Source organism: Thermochaetoides thermophila, assembly GCF_000221225.1.
Source record: "Thermochaetoides thermophila DSM 1495 unplaced genomic scaffold scf7180000011822, whole genome shotgun sequence".
Taxonomy (NCBI): domain Eukaryota; kingdom Fungi; phylum Ascomycota; class Sordariomycetes; order Sordariales; family Chaetomiaceae; genus Thermochaetoides; species Thermochaetoides thermophila.
In genome coordinates, this window is record NW_006383038.1 from 1,516,680 (window position 1) to 1,539,504 (window position 22,825).

Below are 22,825 nucleotides of genomic sequence, written 5' to 3' on the forward strand. Positions count from 1 at the left end.
CTTTATTGCCCTGCTAAAGCAAGTTAGGCATCAATTGTGTCTTAAGCAGTGTCCTACACGAAACTCCGGTCGCAAGAATCACCCTCTGGTTGTTCTGGCACGAGCCGTTGGGAGACTGAGATTAGCGCAGGGAAAGCTTAGGGGCTGCGCCCTCAGCTGCACCACCGGAAGCCCCACCGCAGCCAACCCAGCGGGGCACGACTCACCCCGTTTCGCCCCTGCAAGGGCCTGTTGGTGAGCATCCATCCCGCCATTTTGGAACATTGCAGCAGTGGACAGCTCAGGAACCTGGAAGGGGGGAGCCTGGGGGAAAAATTCGAGGCGAGTTTCTAGCGTCCTTTGCTTGTGATTTTAAAAATGGAGTTCATGGCAGGTTATGCGGCCGCGAAGGCCCCTTACTCCACTTATCAAGTCGAGCCCGCATCGCAATCACATCGCTCCAACATCAACAAGCCAACACGCTCCAATTCAACGTCGGGAACACACAAGAAGCGTTCGCGCATTCCCGGACACGCGCGAACGAACAGTGCCAGCACAAGCGGAAGCGGAAGTGGAAGCGGCAGCGGCCCGGGCGCGCGTAACGACAGGGACGACGTTAGCGGAGTCCGGACCGACCCTGTGACATCAGCGACGAATCTCCTGAGTCCTGTGAGCGCCGGAGCTGCTGGAGCTCCCACAGGCCGTTTGAGTGCAGAACATCAGCGTTTGAATCAGCAGCAGCAGCATCACCATCTGCCCCTCCCCCACCATCACAACAACACTCTCGTCCGACGCGCATCTGCTCGAGATCGGGATCGAGACCACGATCGGGACAGGGACCGGGATCGTGCGTCATCTAAGCACCACCAAGATAAACATTTGCCAGCAACACCCCGCCTAAACAACCAGGACGCAGCGCCCAGCATATCCCTCGGCCCAGCAACCGCTGCTTTCGAACCATCCTCTTTACGGGCCGCGGGCCCTGTCAGCATTTCTTTAACATCTCCTGGTTCGGCCAAGCATTCTGCTACCATGCTCACAGATATGATGATGGGTACACGGGCGGCGGTCGGTGCAGGCAGCATGCCCCGTGCCGACAGTGTGTCCAGCGTCTCTGGGACAACAACGACGAGCAACCGCACTGTGTTCTTAGGAGACCACGGAGTTGGACCTGAGCTTGTGCAGAGACCATTCGTCGTGCGCAATGGGCGCACTTACATCGCCGACCCGACCTTGCCATACCCTTTACCCGTCGACCTGGAGGAGCTGCATCGCCAGAGCCTGAAGACGATGCTCCTGATGCAGCTTTTCGGCCGGCCTATATGCTCCCCAGGCTTTGCCAACAACCCCCCCTCGCGAGTCCTCGATGTGGGTTGCGGCACTGGCTTCTGGAGCATGATGTGTTACCGACATTACGAGGCGCGCGGTCAGGCCGCTGACATGTCCTTCACCGGCATTGATATAGTACCGTTGTGTCCTTCTGGGCCAGTAGCAGCGGGCACGGATAGCGGTAATAGCAACCCTCAAGTTGCCCCCGTGCAGGGTATGAATTGGCGCTTTGTGCAGCACGACCTGCGTAAGCTCCCTCTCCCTTTCCCCGATGCCAGCTTCGACTTTGTTATGGTCAAGGATATGTCTTTGGCCACTACGACCGGCACTATGCAACAAAGCCTGATTGAGGAGTATATCCGGGTCCTGGCCCCCGGCGGCTCGCTCGAAATCTGGGAGACTGACCACCTGCTGCGCATGCTACGTCCTCATATCCCCGAACCAGCGACGACGGTCATTCCTCAGCCTACCGACCAGAAACAGCAGCAACAGTCATCGGACTCCAATCACCACAATAGCGACGACTCCCCACCCGATGGCGACGACCCATCCCACCACGAAACATTTTCCCCAACCGACGTTGGCGCCTATCTCATGACATCCAAGACACCACTTTCCACGCCTCTCAACAACTTCTTAGTCGAGTACAACGCATGGGTCACCCGCGCCCTTGAAGCCCGTCAGTTACCCGTTATGCCATGTACGCTCATGAGTCCATTGTTGTTGCAAGAGGCCGAAGCCTTGACAGGTATTGGGTCGCGTCGGTTGGCCGTGCCGCTGTCTGAAATCCGGTGGGAGCGCGAAGGGGTTGGCGGCGTCGTCACCAAGGATGGCAAGAGCTACATTGATAGCACTGGAGCTGGGAGCAAAGGAAAGTATACTGCAAAGGACGGGAACCCGTCAGGGGGCGTGCTGCAGCCCGCGGCTGCCGCGCTTAGGAGGGCAGCTCTTGTCACGGTCGTGCAACAGATACAAAGCTTGGAGCCAGTGTTGAGAGAAGTTAGCGGGAAAAGCCAGGATGAGTGGGACACGTGGATTGGGAAGATGATGGGGGATTTGGTAAGGGAGAACGGGACAAATTGGGGAGAGTGTCTGGAGGTAGGTGTATGGTGGGCGAGGAAGCGCTGATGTGGGCGTTTGTGTAGATGTGCCTATGTTCGTTGTTGTGAGCCTGGTTGACCATTTGTTCTTTTGCTGTTGTATAAATTGATATCTTTGGCTGGATGACCTTTATCACTCTACAAGTTGGCAAGCACGGATGGATAGGTTTAAACGGGTTGATGACTTGGGTATATACCCTGCTGTATGTTTGATGCTTGATGTCTTCGAAACAAGTATGTACTGTAGGTATGTTCTAGATTGAACTCAAGGAAATGATATCGATGGAAGGTTATATCAAGCATAGTAAAGACCGACACATAAAACACTTCCCATTGCTTCGAGTACGAATGTTTCAAAAAGTTTCGTCTTCAAGCGTCAACCTTCCAGAATCCTCCATGTCAATAACTGTAGGGCAGGCTGGTCAAACAGCTCCTGCTGCATGCTCGTACGATGTAGTCTAACTTTACATCAGAAGCACAAGCAAGAGCAAGGTTGAGCCATTATGCTTTTCCCCCTGGTCTCTGCTAAAACTTTTCGCATCCCCCATTTTGTATCATAACCCACCATAGCGTTTTTGCAGCGTCCGGTACTTTCTCAGAAAGTATCTAGAGAAGGGGAGGGCAAAGATAAAACCGACCATAGTGTTAGCCAACCAAAATAACGAAGGGAGAGAGAGCTTCATCCACACCTACAGCGCTTCAATTTCTGGTGTATACCAGTGCTCTGTCAGCTTCCGTTGTCACATTTCAACTGTGCGCACCAGGCCGATCGCCTTCCTCTTTGGCCTCATATCATAGGGAACCTGAGCTGCATAGAGGAACAATACACTCACCTTTCTTCACAAATTCTGCCCTAGCTATCCCGCGCTTGATCTCTTCTTCATCGGTAAGATGGGCGTTGGCCATAAAAGCACGGTGCAGACGCTGCCGAAACCAGTCGTAGCCTTGGGGATAGTCACGACCAAGGAAGAGTAGCTCTAGCACAGCATAGGTACGTGCATGTAAGCTTGTATTCAAACATGTTTTGCTTGGAATTGCGGCATGACCTGAGCTACCCTTATAAATAGCAATGACCTGCCTCCTGAGCTCAGGATATACCAGTGGTTTGGACATGGCTAATGGTTTGAGGAGAGCTGCAAAAGTTGCTAGCTATGTGTGCAATGTGTCATGACTGACACCTGAAGATTGAAAATGACAAAGATGTACGTAGTCGGCTGTCCGGTGGCTGTTGAACTGTTGTAAGGTCGATCTTGAACCTTGATCAAGCACCCTCACTGTCCTGGGTGTGTCCGTCCGAACCAGAAAGCAGAACTCTGGATAAGGAATGAACGTCATTGGCTGCCCCTGAATGCTGGAGCCCATACAACAACCCCATCTTATCTTATCAGCAGGTAGTCAGTGCGATCTAATACAGCAGTTTACTGTACTGGGAGACCAAGGAACCAATTTGACATGCAACTTGCGGACGATAAGTGAGCTTCTTCGGTGTATAAAGTATGTAGAAATCTAGTGTAACCTTATATTATAGTCTACTCAGGAAATTATTCTGGTTTGCTCGTGCCTAGCAATCGATGTGGACAAACCGACCCAACACAGTACCTATACGGGCTTGTTAAGTGGGGGGGACCTCCCACCTGCCGCTCCTTGTCCCCGTGTTGCCGAGAAACCTGGTCGATGGCGGCATCGGGGCTTTGGGTTGCACGAGTTCCCTAGTTAAAGTTAGTTTATTGTTGAAGATGCCTAGGTTGAAAATGACCACCTTGGACTATTTTGAACTGATTGCCCTCCAAAATCTGCTCTGCTTTGTGAAATAGCAATTGATGACATTCCTATCTTAGGCCTGTATCAAACGCATGACAACACACAGAGCGGTCTTCCAAACGAAGACAGGATGTCTGCCCTGAACACTTCCTCCTCCCGACTCTTGGTGTCCTGTAGGCTCCTGCCAAGAGCTGCCTCGATATTGTCGCGACTGCTTGTCCAAAAGCCTCAAGTAATTTCTACGAAGTACTTTTTTTCTAGTTCCCGGTCCTTTCAACAACATGGCCAAATCTCACATCAGCAACCCATCCTTCCACCGCCACCACCACAGCGCTGGATTTCTGATCTCCAGGCCCGCATTGGCAAGTGCATCACCTTCGGTTGCAGCGCATCGCAAGTTCAGCAAGCGGCAGGAGTGCTACGAACCATCGCAACGGAGTGGCGCGAACTGCTTGCTGGAAGCGAGGGGTTCCTGACCGATGGTCGTGGAGGACTAGATGGGAGGGGTGTTGCCTGGGGGGAGATGGACAGTTTTGTGAGTCAACTGTGAAACGGCAGAATGAAGGCCGCGTCGTGCTGACAGGTACGGAATAGGGTCATGTCAACAACGTCAATTACTACCGCTACGCCGAGACGGCAAGAGTCAATTGGATCACTCACTTTGCGGTTCATACTGATCCTACCCATGGAGAGGAGTGGAAGGAGTTGATGACACCTAGGTCGGTAGGTCTTATCATGAGAAGTTTAAAGTGTGATTTCAAGTTTGTATGTTACCGGGTCCTGATTCTGTTGCACTCACTGGATGTTGACTAATGGACCATTTGACTAGCCCCTGGTCTATCCGGACAAGATTTCCGTCTACCACAAGCTGCGCAGCAAGCCTTTGCCGGACTCACAAGGGAATAACCCCAGTTCATTTGTGCTGGACTGTATTGTTCTTTCACACCAGCACCGGCGTGTCTCAGCTCGGCTAGAGGAGGATATTGTGGTCTATGACTACCGGGCCTCCACGAAGACCGGCATGCCTAGGTTTGTGCTGGATGCTTTTGAAAGAACGTGGCAGCTGCAGGAACAGGTTGCACTGGAAGCACGCAGACGCATCTGGGAACTGATCGCTACGGTCGAGCGGCTTGAGAAGGAGACGTGGGACAGGCCAGATGCGGTGGAAGATATGGGGTACGCAATGAAGAAAATGCCGTGAGCAATTACGGTAAAAGCAGCAGGTAAAAGGCCTTTTGTATGTTAACAATGCCTGCATACCCATGTATATGCATATGTTATCTCCCGATCAGATTTTCATGGCACTCTCAGTCCTTTTCTAGGACGGCTGGTAGGAAAGTAGAGTCATCTGGACATCTCTACCATGGACCTGGATACTGCACTCCATAGGGCTACGACGATATGCATGTGCAACCACGATTTAATGTATGCGGTGCTGTATTCATGGAGGGGCAAGTATCGCCTTCACAAAACATTTGTTTTTAAGCCAGCCTGCATAAGGCCAACAGTCGGTCCTGTCATTCTCGGTAGGGTAGGTTCAGGCCAGTCGCAATTCGTTGCTGGCTCGCGGCTGCAGAAAAAAAGATGAAGAGACCTGCTCAACCCCATAGCCAGCAAAACCATCCAATCCAAATGCACAAAATGTCTAGGGCTGCTTGCACACCTGATTGTTACAACGCTGCTGAGCCATTGGATGATGAAAAGACTCCGCAAGTCGCGCACACCCTAGTTCAGAGGTGTACGAATTCTGTGACCTGTTGGCTTGGGTTTCTTTTAAAACAATGGTGAATATCCTTACCTGGGGGTTGACGCTTATGAGTTTTAACAAATTGCCTTCTTGTACACCTGGGAGAGCAATAAGAAACAGAAGAGGACTTGACCTTTTTGAATGAGCCGCAGCAGCACGGAGCACGTAAGCAGCATAGCACGGGGTCAGGTTAGGAAAAAAGGTGCCTGATCTATCGGGATGTCAGATACCTGTTGTTTTTGTTATAGGTACATGGCATCAAATGGCGTTCCAGATATCTCAAGGATTAGGGGATGTAATCCATACGTACGGCTTTTGGGGGCAGTCTGACTCGTTCTCTGCGATGATGCCAGGGTAAGAGATTTCGCTTAAGAGTGTTTGGCGAGTTGCTAACCTTTTACCTTCCTGGCCGACACAAATCTTCTTTGGAAGCAAAGCCGAAAGTTGCTTTATGGATAGGTACGTAACCGAATTATCTGGCCGCTGCTGATGGCACCAAAAGAGTTGCAGTCGGCAAGCTAAGCAAGGGATCGATCGGTGGGCTGAGTGCTTGTCTGCCCTCTCCGCACATTGGCATATCGATCGCGTGGGATGATTCGCTGATGCCCTTGTAATCGTCGGCAGTTGGGCAGCCGTTACTTTCCCATCAGCACATCCAACTGTGAATGTAGGTACTGGTCCGTACGTAGTGTTCTGAGAGCGCTGCATGTTGGTTACTTAGGTCTCTTCATGCTCCCTCAACGGTGCCGCTCATACGCCTTCTCCGCCTACCAGTTGTTGTGCTCCTCCCGCTTGCAAACATCAAGAAGTAGTCGCTGTTGGCTTGCCATGTGTTGTAGACGTGCACAAGGCTTTGTCGTTGCTGGACCTTTTCGCTGCTTACCAGACACTCGAGTAGCATTGACTGGGACTGCCTAAAGGCACCTATGAACTCCATTGGTGTAGGTCTAGTGTATGGAGGCCCAGTTTCATACAGAAGACACAATCCTGAGATCTGCAATTCATACAACGCGGGGTTACCTTGTATTGGGAGGAATGTGAACCCCGCTAACGGAAACGGCCCTGTCAATATCGCCACTGAAGGGAGCCGAAACGCCAAACCGCAGCAACATGGACTCTCAAGGAGCCATGCATGGTACGGTTTACATTTTGTAACACTAAGTATGCACATGCTCCGGCCAGATTTTTCAGTGTGGCCCACACGGCCCTAGCATTGTTCCCCGTGGTGTTCTGGCAAAGGCTGGTGAGGCTGTGCTAAGCTCCTGCTGGCATCTGGTGGAGCCCGTCAACGCCCAACCAAAAACCCGCTTAACCTGTAGCAAGCAACCATTGAAGTGAAACCGTATTTTTTCTTGGTCAGCCATTGTAAACTTCGGCTGTGACCGGTTCGATCGCCTCGAAAACCCAAACAACAGTACAAAACGCCTGGCAAAACAAAAACACCACTAAGCACCACACGTCACATCCGCAGCGCCCGATATATTCTGCGACTCAGCACACCATCGTCTCGCTTGCACGCAGCAACCACTAGCGTTTATCTACTGTTTAGGTCGCCGTTCTCGTTGTTCCGGCAGCCAGCGCTGTGCATGCCGGCAAGCAACCATTGCTCCCGATCCGAGGGCGCCTGTTCAATGCTTCGGCTTGGTCGACTTCTGCTTGTATGATTGGCCCCCCCTCTCTCGCCGTCTCCATCCCGGTCTAGCATCCCTTCGTTCCCGTAAACGCTGTCATCGCCGTCGTCGCCGCCGTCGCTGCCGCCGTCGCTCACCCACATCCGCCGTGCTAGGCTGGCTCAGAATTCGCTTCTGGGCCAGCGGATGCGCATGCCTCGCCCCTCAAGTTCGGCCAAGCGTCACCCAGGAGCAGCCAGCTCGCGCGACAGCCGCCATGAAATTGGCTCGGTAGGCCCAGGCAAGCGTGTGGCAAGGAACAAAAGCCAGGTCCAAGGCCAGAATCAGAACCAGAACCAAGGGCAGCTCAATGGGAGCGCAGTCGAAAAGGCTGCTACCTCTCCCTCTGCCGCTGCTGCTGACAGCTCCTACTCGGTTTCGTCTTCCTCTGTGCCTCCGTCGCCCGCCTCAGCTGCTGCCGTCGCAAATGCCCCGCCCTCGGCCTACCTCTTGCCAGACGACATGTCCTCCGACCGCAAGCTGGCTGATGGAATTCGCAGGGGGTCGCTAGCCACCACTTACTCCGACTCCTCGGCTGACTCCCTCCTCGACGCCCACGTTCCTGCGGCTGCACACTCTGTTCCTGAGGAGACGACGCACCGTCGCATCGATGTCAACGACGCAAAGAATACGAACGTGCATCGCGACCCAGGGCCTCTCGATTTTGCCGTCACTGTTCTCCGTGCTTGCCCCCTGCAGGACACCATCGCCATTCTTATCATTCTAATGCAGGCGTCCCCTACTGTCCTGGCCACCATCTACATGCTCTTCACCTTTCTGACCTTTGTCCCGCCTGTCACGACCAACTCCGGCCTCAGCATCACCGAAATTTTTGATGGAAGCCAGGGAACTCCGTCCCTGTCCACGTTGATAGTTATGGACTTCATCATGTTGGGTATTTGGGTTTTTCTCTGGGCCCCTATGCAGCAGTTCATACTAGATTTGGCCCAGGTAGTTATATCTCTGACCCTAGGCGGCGGCGGCACATCCAATCGTGGCACTACCAGCAACATCCTGCTCTGCGTCCTCATTGTTGGCGTTTCCCACTGGACCCATTATTCCCGCTGGAATGGTTTATCCCGAGTTTCTTCCCTTTTTGGTTCCAGCCGTTTTTTGTCTTCCAATGACGAACCGGTGCGGCCATTGGAGCGGAAGGGAACTTATGGTTGGGTTAGGAGCATCCTAGCAATCCACATCCTTACTCAGGGGCTCGTCCGATGCATCCGGGAATGGTATTTGCGTAGGGAGCGCCGCGACCAGCAATTGCAGGGCCTGTTTGACCCCGAAGCAGGAAAGCTGGCGGCATTTTCGCCCGATGGCTGCTCTGATGCTGCTTTGATGGCAGCGGAGAGCGAGGCTCACCTACAAGCTAGTGCCGCTCACCTGTCCAGCAAAAAGAGGCGGAAGCAAAGTGCTCAGGTCCGCGTCCGGCAACCGCTCTGGGCTGCTCTTGCCAGTACAAAGATCGTCATGGTTAAGGAGTACGAGCTGTCGCATGCTGCAAGTGAGTCAGCCGGCTCCAATGCAACCGACATCCATAACCTTGGCAATGCACCCTTTAACACTCAGCCTGAGCAGATTTGGATTTGCTACGTTGGGTGTGATGAGGTTTGTTTTAATACCAGTCACTTCCCTCATCAGAGCGACTATGGAGAAATCGTGACGGAGGATAATAAGCCGGGAATCGACATGTCAAAGCCTTTTTATGTCCGAGTCAACAATGCCATTTGGCAGCCAACGCGCATTATTCCCCTCGAGGACGATGAGGAAAGGAAATACCAAGGCACGCGCTGGACGGGTGACATATACGGACTAACTCCTCTGTCCAATTATGAGTTCGAGTTTGTCAGCACACGGACTGGCGAGATCATCTTCTCAACCAGCGTGCGGACCATTCAGGCCAAGAATAAAGATCCCGAGACGGCCCCCAAAACGGCCCCGAGCAACTCGCGAACATTGGCTCGCCACGACTCTCCTGTCACTACTCTGCGGGCCTCCATTGCCGCAGCTGAACTGAAGCTTGCTGACGAGAGAGCTCGTCTCAAGGCTGTTCGAAGAGAGAACAACCGCCGACTGAACGCAGCTCGCAAGGAGATCGAGAAGCTCACTTCAGCCGTTCAGTCGGCAGGCGGCGACGACGAAAAGTTACGGCAGAAGATCGCGCAGAACAGGATCCAGGAGAAGCGCGCTGAGGAATCAATCAGCGAGCTGGAGACAGAACTCAAGGAGCTAGAGACGGTTCCCGAAGAACTGCTGGCAAAACACCGGGCCAGTCACGATGCCTGGACCTCGGAAAAGGCCCGGTTCGATCAAGCCCGTGCCAACTTCAAAAACTTCAAGCAGGCCATCGACAAGCAGATTAAGGCTCTTGAAGAGGAGAGGGCCAGCCTACAGGCGAAGCGCAACAAGATCGCTACCCGTATTGCCAAGGTCGACGATGAACATGCTCGCATCACTGACGCGAATGCCAAAGGGCTGAACGAAGCCGAGCGTCGCCGGCAAGAACGCGCGAACCTCGAAGCTGAGCTTGCTCGTGCCGAGCAGAATCTCCGTGACCGTATCCAGTCCATTCGCTCCAGCAACCTCAACAAGCAGGTCCAACTGCATGATATGGCGGCTCAGATGCAAGCCTACTTGGCCAGTTTCCAGGACGATCTCGCCGCCTATGACGTCGCTGGTCATTATCCCGGTGCCTCTGGGCAAGTTGGCCCTTGGCACTCCTCCGCCCCAGCTCCAACCGGCGCATATCCTGCCACGTCTGGTCCCGTTGGCCCCTGGCCGCCCGTCACGATGGCTCCTTCACAATATCCTTTCGCGAACTCAATCCAGCCCTCTCCTGCACTTGCTAACAGCGCCCCTGCTCTCAATTCAACCCCTCCGCCGCAGCACCGCAGCCGTGGCCGCTCTTCATCCATGCTCAGCTCTGTCTCTGGGTTCACGCAGTCTACAGATGAGGATACCGATCTTGGCGCAATTGGTAGCGGTCGTGGCGCCGGCACTCGTGCGATGGCTACGGCGTCCGTCACCGCTACGTCAAATGCTAATTCTACCGCCAGCGTTAACATCAATATCACCCCCGGGGCTGTGCGTAGCCTGCCCCCCGGTTTGTTCCCCCCTCTGCTGGCTTCGGGATCTGGTTCTGTCCCAGGGCTGCTGAAGACGCCTGGGTTTGGGTCTACCGGGTCTGTTGGTTCAGTTGCCTCGACTGGGTCTGCTTTCGGATCAGGATCTGCCTCTGTGTCAGGATCCGGGTCTGGCTCAGGCTTAGGCTCTGGGCGCAGCAGTGTGCGTTCTCGGGGTAGTGGCAGCGGAGCTAGTTTGGAGGGTGCTGAGGCTGTTGTTGGCATTACATCCGCTGCTGCAAGTGCGGAATCCTAGTGTACTGCAGATGCACCGCCAGCAGGTACAGGCTCTTTGTGGTGTTTCTCGATTCCATAAGACTTGCCACTTAAGTCCTGTTGTTTCCTATCTGTTGTCATGCACTTCTATCGCGCTGCACCCGACAATGAGTGAATGGACAGGACGACTTGGTGGACGCATACAATGGGTGAGCCATCCACGTTTTGTGTTGGATTGGGTTCGCTGGCCGTCTGCAGCAGCGACCTTGTGTACTTTGACCCGACCTTCTGGCAGACAAAAATGTAGCATTTGGTGCGGTTTCAGTGTAAGGAATAATTAAAAGTTTGCTGGCTTTGACAATTGGCCCCTGTTGCTGATCGATGCGTGCTCCTGTGCATAGCTGTAGACCAGTACTTCGTTCCTGTCCTGCCCATGCATGGCTTTTCCATCCAGGAAGTGGAGGTGCGAACCAGCAACATGTAGCACTCAGATTTCCCAGACGTTAATTGTTGGGATAAGCTTTAGAATGCTGGGAAACGATGATAAAATGTATCATGCAATATCTTAAAAGCTGCCAGGTCAGGAGGTAAGGAACAAGTGACTAGGAAATGAGTTTAGGACTCCAGCTATATACAGCGAATGGTTCATGCATCAAAATATCAAACGATATAAAGATGTTATATCAAAATTACGGATACCACACAAAATCACTTATCATGCTCCAACTTTCTTCGGACCAGATCCTCGTCTACTTTTATTACTATTTCAGCAGCAATCCTAATAGTACTCTGCCATATCGACAAAACTGCCCGCTTTTTCAACGGTGCAATTCCAATACCCAACAACACCGCGCCAATCAAGAGGCCTATGCTAGCAGTACCGCGACGGCCAGCACCGTTCCTCGAATTGCTGCTGTCACCATTGCCTTCCCGTCTCCTCGGCGCTGAATGCGGCAAATGACGGTGTGACATCGCGCTTGGTCAACTCCGGAAACAACTCTCGGTTCTCATGTAAATACCCCTCCTCATCATCACCACCATCCATGCTGAGGACCGAAGGCTCATCATGATCGTCGTCGTTGATATCCTCATTGAAGATATAGCTCTCCGAGGAGTTGTCATCCCCTCCCGTCCACTCGTCGTCAGTGCGGGAAGAGATATCGCCGTCGAGGACGATGATCTTCTCGTGGTTCAAGTTAAGCAAGTCTGGGTCAAAGGGATGAGAGGGGCTAAATGAGGGGGCACTGGATGAGCAGGTACAGGATTGGGGGGAACGGGAAAAGGAGGGACTGGCTTGGGCGTGACTTCGATGGCCTCGGTTTCCACTTGCACAACGGGGTCCGGCTCAGGGTTCTCCAAGCCAGCAATGACACAGAGAATTGTGGTTGTGGGCGCGATCTCTAATCAAGAGGAGTCAGTCTCCAGTCTCGTGGGTTCCGGGTTTTGTGGAAGACTGGGGAAAAAGGGATAAGATAACGTACGCATAACAACAGCTGCGCCACAGTTCTGGAAAACGCAATGACTTGCCGTCGTGGCAAAGGCCGACTTGCTCTCTTTGGCCGTTCAGTGCTTTCCTGTTCTTCATCTTCTCTCAGAAGGCCTTTACGAATGTGCCCTCCCTTGTTCTCCAAACCGAAGGCCTCCACGAGGTATTGTTAGCTCAACGTCAAGGGTCATCTAACCTTTACCAATTCTTCTTCGTCTACATCTCAGCCACCAGTTGTTTCAAAATGAGGATCAAAACGATGACCCTCTCCCCCCTTGGCCTCGTTGCCTTCGGCGCAACGGCTCCAAAGCCGATCCTTGATCTCTTCCCCCAATGTGCACGTGAATGCGTTCAATATGCCATCACTGATGGTACTGAGTGTAGCGAGAAGGACTGAGCCTGCATATGCGAGGGCTATCGCCATAGGGATCTGCCCCTGATCGACAGCCTCTGCCCGAGGAAGGGATGCAGGCGCCGTTCATGCTTGCTAACTCCAACAGGCGCGTTCACCCTTGTTAGACCACAGCTGGATGTGGAGCATGGTGTGGCGGAAGACAGAACTGCGAGAAAGCGTGCGGCGATCATGTGCAACACCGAGCTAGCCAGTCGGGCGTTGGGCTTAGTGTCCCGGATCCATGGATCCGCACCTCGAGCCTGGAAAAAGTTCCCTCAAGATCCCATAGTGTACTAGTAAAGTAAATCACTGGTAAGTCATCGGTAGTGTGCGGAGTGTCGAGCAGTAACCACATGTGAACCGATCCGGGGTAGTGGTGCCGTTGTGGGCGATCGATCATCATGAACCACACATAACTACAGAGAAGGGCATATCGGCCGTTCCACTAGTTGGAGTTATCACCTCCTTGCTTGCGTCTGGCCCAATTCCGTGAGCAGCCGTCTTACTCAGAGTACGGAGTGAAGGCACAGTCTGTATGTTGCCTCGAGTTGAAACCTTTAGCAGCGGACAACGCGATAATCAGGACCAGACGATTTCATCACACGAGTTGTCGATAGAGCGGCATCAGAGAGCGTCCAAACCAGTAGGATGAGTGACAAGCAAGCCTGTCAAAAGATACAAGAGAAGCGTTTTCGTTAACGTCAACACATAGACTCTGGGATTCCCATCGAGGAATGTGCGCTTAAGCTCACGTACGTGCTCCTTACTGAGTATGTAGATAGCTGAGGATGCGGGCTGGACCGAGACATCTCTCAGGCCCAAATGAAGACATAAGTAAGGGGCAGAATGCAATTCAAGTTCCCACTCTGTGACGTTCGAGACGAGACGCGCCCAAGTTGAAGCCGTGGTTTACGCGACGGAGATTCAAATACACAACCGACGTCGGAAGAAATTTGGATGGTATACTTCTTCTTCACTACCTGCCCATCAGTGAAGATGAAGGAAGGAAATTGAGAGAGCTTTGCAACCTTTCAAGCTGCGCAGCTTCCCTTCATTCTAACCTGCAGATGGCTGAAGTTGTTCGATTCAGAGGAGACAACGGCCACAGCCCTGCCAGGGTCCAGGCTGGTCTAGCCCGTGCGCGTGGTTGTCTTCTTCTCTTGAGGGGCCAGTGCCCCAGAGCTTACCCTTCCAAAACGTGCCCACCACACCGCCGAGGATGCAACCAGCACTCCCTTAATGCTGTTGCCGTCAGTGTGCTCTCACCGTCTTGTACGCGCTGCCCCCCAAAACTGAGGCATATTCTTGAAGCAGCTCGAGAGTCAACATATGTATATGATGCATCCTGTTCTGCAGCAGCACGCAGCACGCCAACTGACGAGCTGTCCCGGATGGGCTGGTGCCAGCCTCTCCAACAAGAGGGTGTAAGAATGTCCCTTTTACTTGCCGCTGGATACTTGGGTTTTGACAGTTGAGCCCTTATGAGTTAGACAGACATTTGATGTCGCTAAGCACAGACTTCGGGGAACCCGGGCAGCGTACCACCAACGTACAAGGAGGGCCTAGGGAAGTTAGGGATGAGTAATTCATACAGGTGACAGTTGACAACGAGAGGTGGTAGTCCCGTGAGTAAAGTTACAATTTTAAGATGACAGTAGATATTTGTGGGTATCAAGCCAGTATACGTATCCAGGAGTGCCAACCATCCACAACCGATCCATGCAAACAGTTCCGTTCCGTTTCTTAGTAGTTACCTGCTGGGCATGTTTCCCAAACTCCGAAAAGAAGACTTGATTCCGACCAGGCCCTCAAGCCTCTTCGACATTCTCACCAAACGGATAATTGAACTTCAACAATCCATTCAATCCGCCAACCCACGAATCATCATCGTCGTTCAAGCCTTTAGGATCTCCAGCCCTCGGCGTCCGAATCACACACGGCACGCCACCCCTCCATCCATCGGGTAACTTCTCCAGCTGCTCTCCCTCCACTCGGACTTCCATGCCTATGCTCACACCGACACGCCGTTTGCCGTCAATGCTTACAGGAAGCTCGCGCCCGCGGTTGCGTTTGCTGAGGCGCAGGGTGACTTTGGTGTGCAGGGGCAGCACCAGCGGACGGAAACTCAAACTGCGCGGGCTGATGGGCGTTATGAGCAGCGACTTGACGAGTGGGTGCACAATGGAACCACCCGCACTGAGAGAGTAGGCCGTGGACCCGGTGGGAGTGCTGACAAGTATGCCGTCGGCAACAGCTTCGGTAAGAAAGTGGCCGTTTATAAATATATCAATAATGGCCAGGTGAGGATGTGAGCCGCGGTCAATGGAAACCTCGTTGATGGCGTGCAGATACGGCGGGCTGAGGCTACTGCTGGCCGGGCGCAGGGACGATGGCGGGTTGACATTTATGGGGTCAGTCGGCGCACCAAGGTCGGGTTCGGCAGTTGAGGTTGGGATCAATTGCTCATTGATGTTGCGGCCCTGAGCGTCGTAGATGCCTACACGCAAACGATGCCGCAGAAGGATTTTGGAAGTCCGACTCGGACCCATGCATTGGCCGTTGCCCCGGACGCTGTCCCAGGCCGAGAGTGGAGCAAAGTCCGGCTTCGGCTCGGTGTCGGACTCTGCGGCCGTACGGGTGTGGGGGTCCAGGAGGTCCTCAACACCGACAGAGCACCCGCTCATGTAGCATTCCCTCCAGGCACGTTTATATTCCTCAAACTTCCATTCTCCAAGAAAACCTAATGTGCCCATGCTAAAGGCCAAGATTGGCGGCACGCTGTTGTGCATGGAAAACAGGCTAGCAGCTCGCAGAATGGTGCCGTCGCCGCCCATGGTGATGACAAGGTCGACTTTGCGAGCAAAAAGCATCGACACGTCGCTCGGAGCAGTTGTGTAGACTGGGAAGGGTAACGTTTCGTGGATGTCCTTAGCTATATGGCTCTCCAAGATCACATTCAGCCCTGGATAGTTGTTCGAAATGTGCCTCGCGAACTCGATAGCCCTTTTTGTGACTACTGGCGCGTGTAGTTTCGGCATGATTAAGATATTGCGTGGAGGTTGAGGCCAATAGAGAGATAGAAGCGACGAGCTTTTTGCCTGCTGGTAGTGAGGGATGATTCGGTCGGGAAGAGCAGCGACATCGAGGATTTGGTGACGCAAGGCCGTAACTGAGAAAAAGCGGCGCATCACCGCCGCATGAACGGCTTGGGGCCTTCTTCCTGAACGTAATAGGGGACCGAAACACAAGGCGGTCATGGCGTTGGTATTCAAGACCATGCTGAAGACACGAAAATGGGCGTAGTGGCAAGCTCGAGCTGGGATTGATGATTTCGACATGTCAACATGGTTGGCGATCGCAGGCGACTTCTAGTCGACGCGAACAGCTGAGGAGGGGGACGACAAGCAACAACGAGCTTTTCGCAACGTAGATACTCAGCCCTAGCAATTTTCAAGAATTCTAGGATCCCATTTGCCGGACCCACGGTAAGAAAACCAGGGGATTTTGGGCTTCAAACTATAGTAATGGAAGGGGAAGCTTCAAAGAAATCGAAAGTTTGAAGATAAGATCCACCATCACAGACTATTCCAGATCATATTAGCCAATGGGAGCGTTTCGATTACATGTAAGATACCTCGCCGGTTTGACTTCAATGATGCAGGAAGGTCCTACCTACCCTGGAGCACGTACAAAACTGCGTAGGTACGTCCGTCCAAGTTCCTCGCTTGAAAGCGTTGTACGCATACCGGATGTCCTTTTCACTAGTATTAACTGAATCCAATGTGTTGATAAGCTCTTTTTATCCTTTAAGTTACGTTGCCTTCGGATGATTACGTTCTTCAAACCACGGTTAAAAAGATGCTTCCTCTTTCCGCCTACCTAGGTACCTGTAGTTGACACTGGTCGGAATCGGCTTCCCAGCTTCGGCAGTCAACTGAGCCACGGTTTGTCTTGGCGCAGGGCTCCGCAACTGGGCACCCGGTGGTGAAAGGCGGGGGTATCACCCGGTCCAACTGAGCCCGCAGAGGGAGGACATAAGGCCTGCAGTCACGGCATCTACGGATCTGTATACTACCAATGATACATAGAAGTGGTTCACATGATCCATCGTTTCCACGGTTGGTTTCTCTATGGCCATAAGGTCATCAGCGGTTTAGCACCTGTGCACATGAACAGGTGGGTAGATGTAAGCAATTCCTTAAGGCCGCAAAAGGTTGCTCGTGGTCAGTTGCGAACTCCACCAACCGCTGTTTCCATGTCTCAGTTCCATGGTCAAATCTTCCAAGCTATGTGCCAAACCAACAAAGTGTAATCAGTATTTGGTTTCCGATATAACGACCGCTTCGGTTGACAATATATCGATGCCGAGTTACCTATGTGTTAACGCAATGTTAACCTACGTACAAGACTACGACGTTAATGTGCTCTTAGATTACCTTGGGTACTAAGTACGTTCTCTAAGTACCTAGGTAGGCACCTACCTACCTACCTAGGTACTTATGCTAAGCAGACCATATCTTGCAGAAAATTTCGTGCTAGGTTTTCTGAAGTCAGGTGCAAGGCACCCAATATGCCTAAATTAAAGCGATTTCTGGCCACCATTACAGCAGGATACTCTAGCAGATTTTAGCTGGAGGGCTTGCTAGGACGGTTTACAGGACGATTCACGAGATAGATCATGGATGCAGAGTGTGCTGGCCCCACTCGCCCCAGGCCTATGGTTGCCTGCATCTCTTGCGCGCCTTGGATGTCTCCAGCAGCCAACACCATTGGCTCAGGTTCAATAACCGGGACTTCGACATCTAAATGACCACTTCCCTCACTTTTTGATTCTGGTTTTTCTGCTGCGCATTCTTTTTCCTCACTCATATTGTATAGCTCCCTGTTATCACCTCTTAACGCCGTCTTCGCCGGCCGACCCCGACCCTCGTTTACGCAATCTTGGCATAATGGCTGCCGAACTGCGTCATCGCGCGCCGACCCAGCCATCCGAGAGGACTGACAACACCGCTCTGCCCTCCGACCTGGGTCCCAGCCCTCACCCCTCGGGTCGGAGAAAGCACGGCACGCTGGTTCAAATAATCAGAGGCGTTTCGGTCACTGTATACTTCGTTGTTTGCGCAACCACGTATGTATACCCTCTCGCTCTTGTTCTGGTTTCCGTGATGGCAACATCTCTGGCTCTGGGCTAACCTGGAGAGTCCTTGATACTTACAGGATCCATGCGACTCAGCTCATCGGTTCCCCGCTCTACTGGATCAATCGCGACCTCTACTATGCCTACATGTCCCTCACTAAGCGGTCCTTTGGCCTGCTCATCACTACAATGACCCATTGGTGGGGTGCCACGACCATTCGCATCAGCGGCGATGCCTCCGTGGCCGATCAGATCAGAAAAACAGAAGATGGTCTTGTTGAGTTCTCCTTCCCGGAGCGCATTATCATGATCGCAAACCATCAGATATACACGGACTGGCTTTATCTTTGGTGGGTCGGCTATGCTAACTCGCCCAAGATGCACGGCTTCCTCTATATCATTCTGAAGGAGTCACTCAAGTATATCCCAATCATTGGGCCTGGCATGATGTTCTACGGTTTCATCTTCATGTCGCGCAAAATGGCCACCGACCAGCCCCGGCTCGCCCATCGCCTCGGCAAACTCAGGACACCCCACGCAACCCCCGATGGCAGAAAGTATCTCGACCCTATGTGGCTGCTTCTGTTTCCTGAGGGCACCAATAGTTCGAAAAATGGCCGTCAAAAGTCCGCCAGATGGGCCGAGAAGATCGGGGTCAAGGATCCGGAGCATGTGCTGCTCCCCCGCAGCACCGGCACCTATTACTGCCTCCAGGAGCTTAAGGGCACGGTCGATTACATCTATGACTGCACCGTGGCCTATGAGGGCGTCCCGTATGTTCCCCATGCTATGCGTCTTAGAAACAGTCTCGTACTAACCTGTTTCCCTATAGACGTGGCCGGTTCGGAGAGGAGATCTTTACCATCGGCGGCACCTATCTTCGCGGCCAACCTCCCAAGTCGGTCAACTTCTACTGGCGCCGCTTCCGCATCGCCGATATCCCCCTTGCCAACCAGGAAGAGTTTGACATGTGGTTGCGCGAACGCTGGTACGAGAAGGACGCTCTCATGGAACAGTACTTGACAACCGGCCGTTTCCCTCCGACGCCTGCCGTTGATGGCGCCGACACCAAAGGCCAAGAGGGAGGTTACCTTGAAACCGAGGTTCGCACGAAGCGCTGGTATGAGTTTCTTCAAATTTTCAGTGTCATTGGCACAGTGAGCGCGCTGGTCTGGACTGCACTTCAGTTCAAGACCCTTCTGGCCTGGTGAAAAAAACGAGGCTGCGCTATCTTACTGTGGCCTTGGCTACCAGTGACAACACAACCTACAGCTGCATACGCGATATGTCCTGCGAGATACCCCACTCTGCTGTCTTTTTATATCTGTGACCCACAATCGCCATTAGAGCTGGTGATTGGTTCTCTCATAACCACCTTTTGGACTATCTGGCGAGGCGTTTGCATTAATTCCCCCCTTCCCCCGCGGAGCCATCAGTGCACAAGCAAGCGCAACGATGTTTTTGGCGCACAAGGTTTCTTTTAATGCTAGGAAAGCCATGATTGGTCGGCAATTCAACTTCTCGATACCTTGGATATAGGCGTTTGGATGGAGTGGGCGGGCTTGGGAGCTTGTGGCCCGAGAGAGTTTGGGTCATCATGCTATTCTCAACAGGATGCTCGTTTCGTTGTTGCATTTTTATTGAGATATGTTATTTGATGTATTGTAAAACGCTCTGCAATGACTTGCTTCCTTGGATAACTGCATAGCGTTGACGTCAGAACCGGGCCATTAGGGTCTGGTTGCTACCCAACTAGCGCTGGAGTTTGAGCCCAATCAGCAGCCTGCCACGTCCCCAGTTTCGGCTGGAATTTCGCTGTCCACGTTTCATATTACTTTGAAACACAGGATGCCTGCGTGTCTGCCCGCAAGGGGAGCCTGCGATTTGGCTGCCGAACATCCGCACGGTTGAATATACTCCTCAGTGTTGTATTTATGAGGATAAACGGACCGCTTCCAGAATATGTCTCTGGAGCCATAGCCTCGGGTCCGGGGTGTAATTCAGGTTAAGTAGGTCGGCTTTCACCGCTTTGATTGCAAGGTGGGCCCTCCACATCAATCTGACAGGCCGCATCCAGAGCAGGTCCATCCCTCGATCTGCTTTCCGATCGACACGGCTACCAAATTTTCCGTCTTTGGTGTCGGGTCATGGTGATTCCGTGATCTATCCTTTCTGACTAGCTCTCCAAATGCCGAAGACTTGGCTGCGCTCAGCGGAATGTCGTGATATCCAGATTATTCACCATTGCTTCACGATCAGACTCCCTGGACCTGGACAGCGAAGGCTGGATCTTTACCGCCAAATGATCCGAGGAAGTCGTACCTTTTGCTGACCAGAGGTTGATACAGAGAACCTCTCTTCGGTGTTGTTTGTGGAAAATTCAGATGATCGCTGCCTAAACCGACGCTCTCATTTTCTGAACGCTCTATGACTGTAGGAGACTACCACATAAATAGGCACCAGTTCATGTACTCCTATCGTGGGCCCTACCGTCCGGAATCAAGGTTCAGCACCCGAAGGTCCTGGATTAAAGTGGAGCTTGAGCCGCGGTAAGTCATGAGTTTGTGAAGCTATAATGATACCTAACCCTCTGGTCATATATCGGGTTCTTGATCAGATTGCTAACGTTTTTGTTCCAGATTAACTATGAAGGCAGTGAGCACGCAGCCAAAGCTTGGTTAATGGTGTTGGTCATGTCTCGTCAATTCGAGCGCAGGGCCATCACACTATGCAAACCATAAGCTCGAACCTTAGCTTTCCAAATTTGAGTTTTAGGCACCTCCCCATCACAGCTTAGCGAAGTGGCAATAAGAGAGGAACCAAGATACAACAACTTGCACTTTGGTATTTATCTGTTGCTGTCGGTCTATTAAACCCTAAAACAGCTCTTGCTTCTGAGTTTTTGAAACATCCACACTTCCGAGCGCAAGATGCAGAACCTTCGGCGAACCTCAACAATGGACCCCAGCAAGGGTGGTACCCCGATGTCCTTCCCAGCAGTTGGGGGGACTGTTCAACCTGGCAGCGGCAATGAATCCTCTGGAGCTTCGTCAATGGTTCGGCAGGGGCCCTTCCTAGCCCTGACAGACAAGCCATGGAACAAGGACAAAGCCGATAACAAAACTGAGCCGAACAGTCCCCCGGTATCTCCAAAATCGCGGCCAGTGAAAGCAGCCGACTCAACTTCACTGGACCAGACACCACAGGCTACACACCTTAGACCTTCACGGTCGCCTTCCTCAACCCAGATATTTCAAAAGCCTTCCAACCCTAGTCAACAGTAAGCAAACTCTTCTAGGAGGAGCTTCACACTGCCCAATCCTCTTACTCTTGATGTTACGTTTAGAGCCGGCTAACGTTCATTTTGCTCTTTTGATAATGTTGTCAACAGACACGACAAGCCCTCCTTCTCTTTGCCACAATACTCTTCACCTCATCAATATCCCTCTTCTGGAGAATCCCGTGATCTCTCTCTGCGCCCCATGGGTCAGTCACAAAGTTATTCCAATGGCAGCCCCCATCCGACGCTGCCTTTTTCTCACCTTGTTGCGACCACGACTGGTACCATAACCACTCCTGGGGCTGCGGCACCCCTGAGCTTGCCAATGGCATCATCATCATCAGCAGCAGCAGAAGCGACTGATTCGATCACCATAACTACTACAACTACGACGACCACGACCACCACAACCTCAGATGGGAAAGTGACCACAGTGACAACAACGACAACCACAGTGACAACAACAACTACCACCACAAAGACCTCGACTACCGCAACCCAACTTGATACTTCGCCAAAAGAAGGCCGAAAAGTAACGATAACGACCACCACAACCTCCAATCCTGCCAGCGTCAACTCCAGTGCAAGCAATGCCGCCAACCAGAACCCCTCCAGTCCCAGCCCCAGTTCCAAAGTTAATACAAATGCCAGCACTATGAACGACACCAGTAAGCCCCGCAAGCAAACTCTCACCCTCAAGCCTGTACGCCGGCTACGAGCCAGGGCTGCGATGGCCCAAAATAACAACACCAGTAACAGCGACTCAAAGGATCAACCACCGCCCGCTCCTCCTCATGCTGCCTAGGCACTGGTTTTGGCCCGTTTTCTCAGTTCATCTCTGAGTCAAGGAGACAAGAGAACAAGTGAAAAGTGTGACCGGGGAGACGTCGATAGTGTGATCCCTTGTTTGGGGAGTACTAGCAGTATCTCACACAAAAAAGTCTACTTAAATGATTCAAAGAACACAAAATGATGTGCTGGCAATTTGCTGTTAGCTTTGTGCCCAGGTTAGCATGTGGGACTCCAGCAAGCCCGGAGTTGCTTTTTTTTCTGGATGAGTCTGTGATGAAGAAAAGGAACAGGTGAAGTCCGTGTGGTTTTTGTAATAACAGTTTGCCATGGACCACTGTTCTGTTCGGCCATCGTGGAATTTAAGGTGATTGAGATATATTCTATTGGATGTGACAGCATGGCAGGCACTAACGATCGCTGACTCTTTGGTTTTAGAACTGAGTTTCTATTGTCAATATTGTGTCTGGTTATTGCTTTTTTGAGAGGAACTTCCCGTTTCATTGAGGTTGCCTTTGACGACAGATCACGTTTTTCCGATGAGCGAACTTCGTTGACATCCATCTGTTGCTTGGTGCCAAAGACTTACGGATATGATGTCGAACTGTACTGACCGCCAGACAGTTGCAGGATAGCTGACTAAAAGACCTGTTATAACCGTGGGCATTGTTCTCCATTCCTCTCCATTCGACTTGTCAAAATCAGTGCCATCTATCTACAATCATCATCTCCTCCATTCCCGGATGGTGCTGAGCCGAAGAATGGGCAAGTTTGGCTTCGTCGGTTACCCAAATTATTGGGCCTGACTAGGTGTC

General features: G+C 52.3%; 7 protein-coding genes across 7 annotated transcripts; 5 read left to right on the forward strand and 2 right to left on the reverse strand.

Annotated features, from left to right (window-relative positions):
* Positions 1-357: 357 nt before the first annotated feature.
* CTHT_0068510 (uncharacterized protein) lies at positions 358-2,436 on the forward strand (the record flags this gene model as incomplete). Its single annotated transcript, XM_006697076.1, has 1 exon — positions 358-2,436. One exon carries the CDS (start codon positions 358-360, stop codon positions 2,434-2,436), a length of 2,079 nt encoding a protein of 692 aa, XP_006697139.1.
* Positions 2,437-4,299: 1,863 nt separating this feature from the next.
* CTHT_0068520 (uncharacterized protein) lies at positions 4,300-5,370 on the forward strand (the record flags this gene model as incomplete). Its single annotated transcript, XM_006697077.1, has 4 exons — positions 4,300-4,401; positions 4,471-4,704; positions 4,764-4,892; positions 4,999-5,370. The coding sequence occupies 4 exons, from the start codon at positions 4,300-4,302 to the stop codon at positions 5,368-5,370; spliced, it is 837 nt and encodes a 278-aa protein (XP_006697140.1).
* A 2,369-nt stretch (positions 5,371-7,739) lies between these two features.
* Positions 7,740-10,964, forward strand: CTHT_0068530 (uncharacterized protein; the record flags this gene model as incomplete). The annotated part of the gene is made up of 1 exon (XM_006697078.1): positions 7,740-10,964. The coding sequence occupies one exon, from the start codon at positions 7,740-7,742 to the stop codon at positions 10,962-10,964; it is 3,225 nt and encodes a 1,074-aa protein (XP_006697141.1).
* An 876-nt stretch (positions 10,965-11,840) lies between these two features.
* CTHT_0068540 (uncharacterized protein) lies at positions 11,841-12,409 on the reverse strand (the record flags this gene model as incomplete). The annotated part of the gene is made up of 3 exons (XM_006697079.1): positions 11,841-12,107; positions 12,185-12,324; positions 12,406-12,409. The coding sequence occupies 3 exons, from the start codon at positions 12,407-12,409 to the stop codon at positions 11,841-11,843; spliced, it is 411 nt and encodes a 136-aa protein (XP_006697142.1).
* Positions 12,410-14,612: 2,203 nt separating this feature from the next.
* CTHT_0068550 (mitochondrial NADH kinase-like protein) lies at positions 14,613-15,842 on the reverse strand (the record flags this gene model as incomplete). The annotated part of the gene is made up of 1 exon (XM_006697080.1): positions 14,613-15,842. The coding sequence occupies one exon, from the start codon at positions 15,840-15,842 to the stop codon at positions 14,613-14,615; it is 1,230 nt and encodes a 409-aa protein (XP_006697143.1).
* A 1,911-nt stretch (positions 15,843-17,753) lies between these two features.
* Positions 17,754-19,152, forward strand: CTHT_0068560 (acyltransferase-like protein; the record flags this gene model as incomplete). The annotated part of the gene is made up of 3 exons (XM_006697081.1): positions 17,754-17,932; positions 18,022-18,714; positions 18,774-19,152. The coding sequence occupies 3 exons, from the start codon at positions 17,754-17,756 to the stop codon at positions 19,150-19,152; spliced, it is 1,251 nt and encodes a 416-aa protein (XP_006697144.1).
* A 2,394-nt stretch (positions 19,153-21,546) lies between these two features.
* CTHT_0068570 (uncharacterized protein) lies at positions 21,547-22,026 on the forward strand (the record flags this gene model as incomplete). Its single annotated transcript, XM_006697082.1, has 1 exon — positions 21,547-22,026. The coding sequence occupies one exon, from the start codon at positions 21,547-21,549 to the stop codon at positions 22,024-22,026; it is 480 nt and encodes a 159-aa protein (XP_006697145.1).
* Positions 22,027-22,825: the final 799 nt, after the last annotated feature.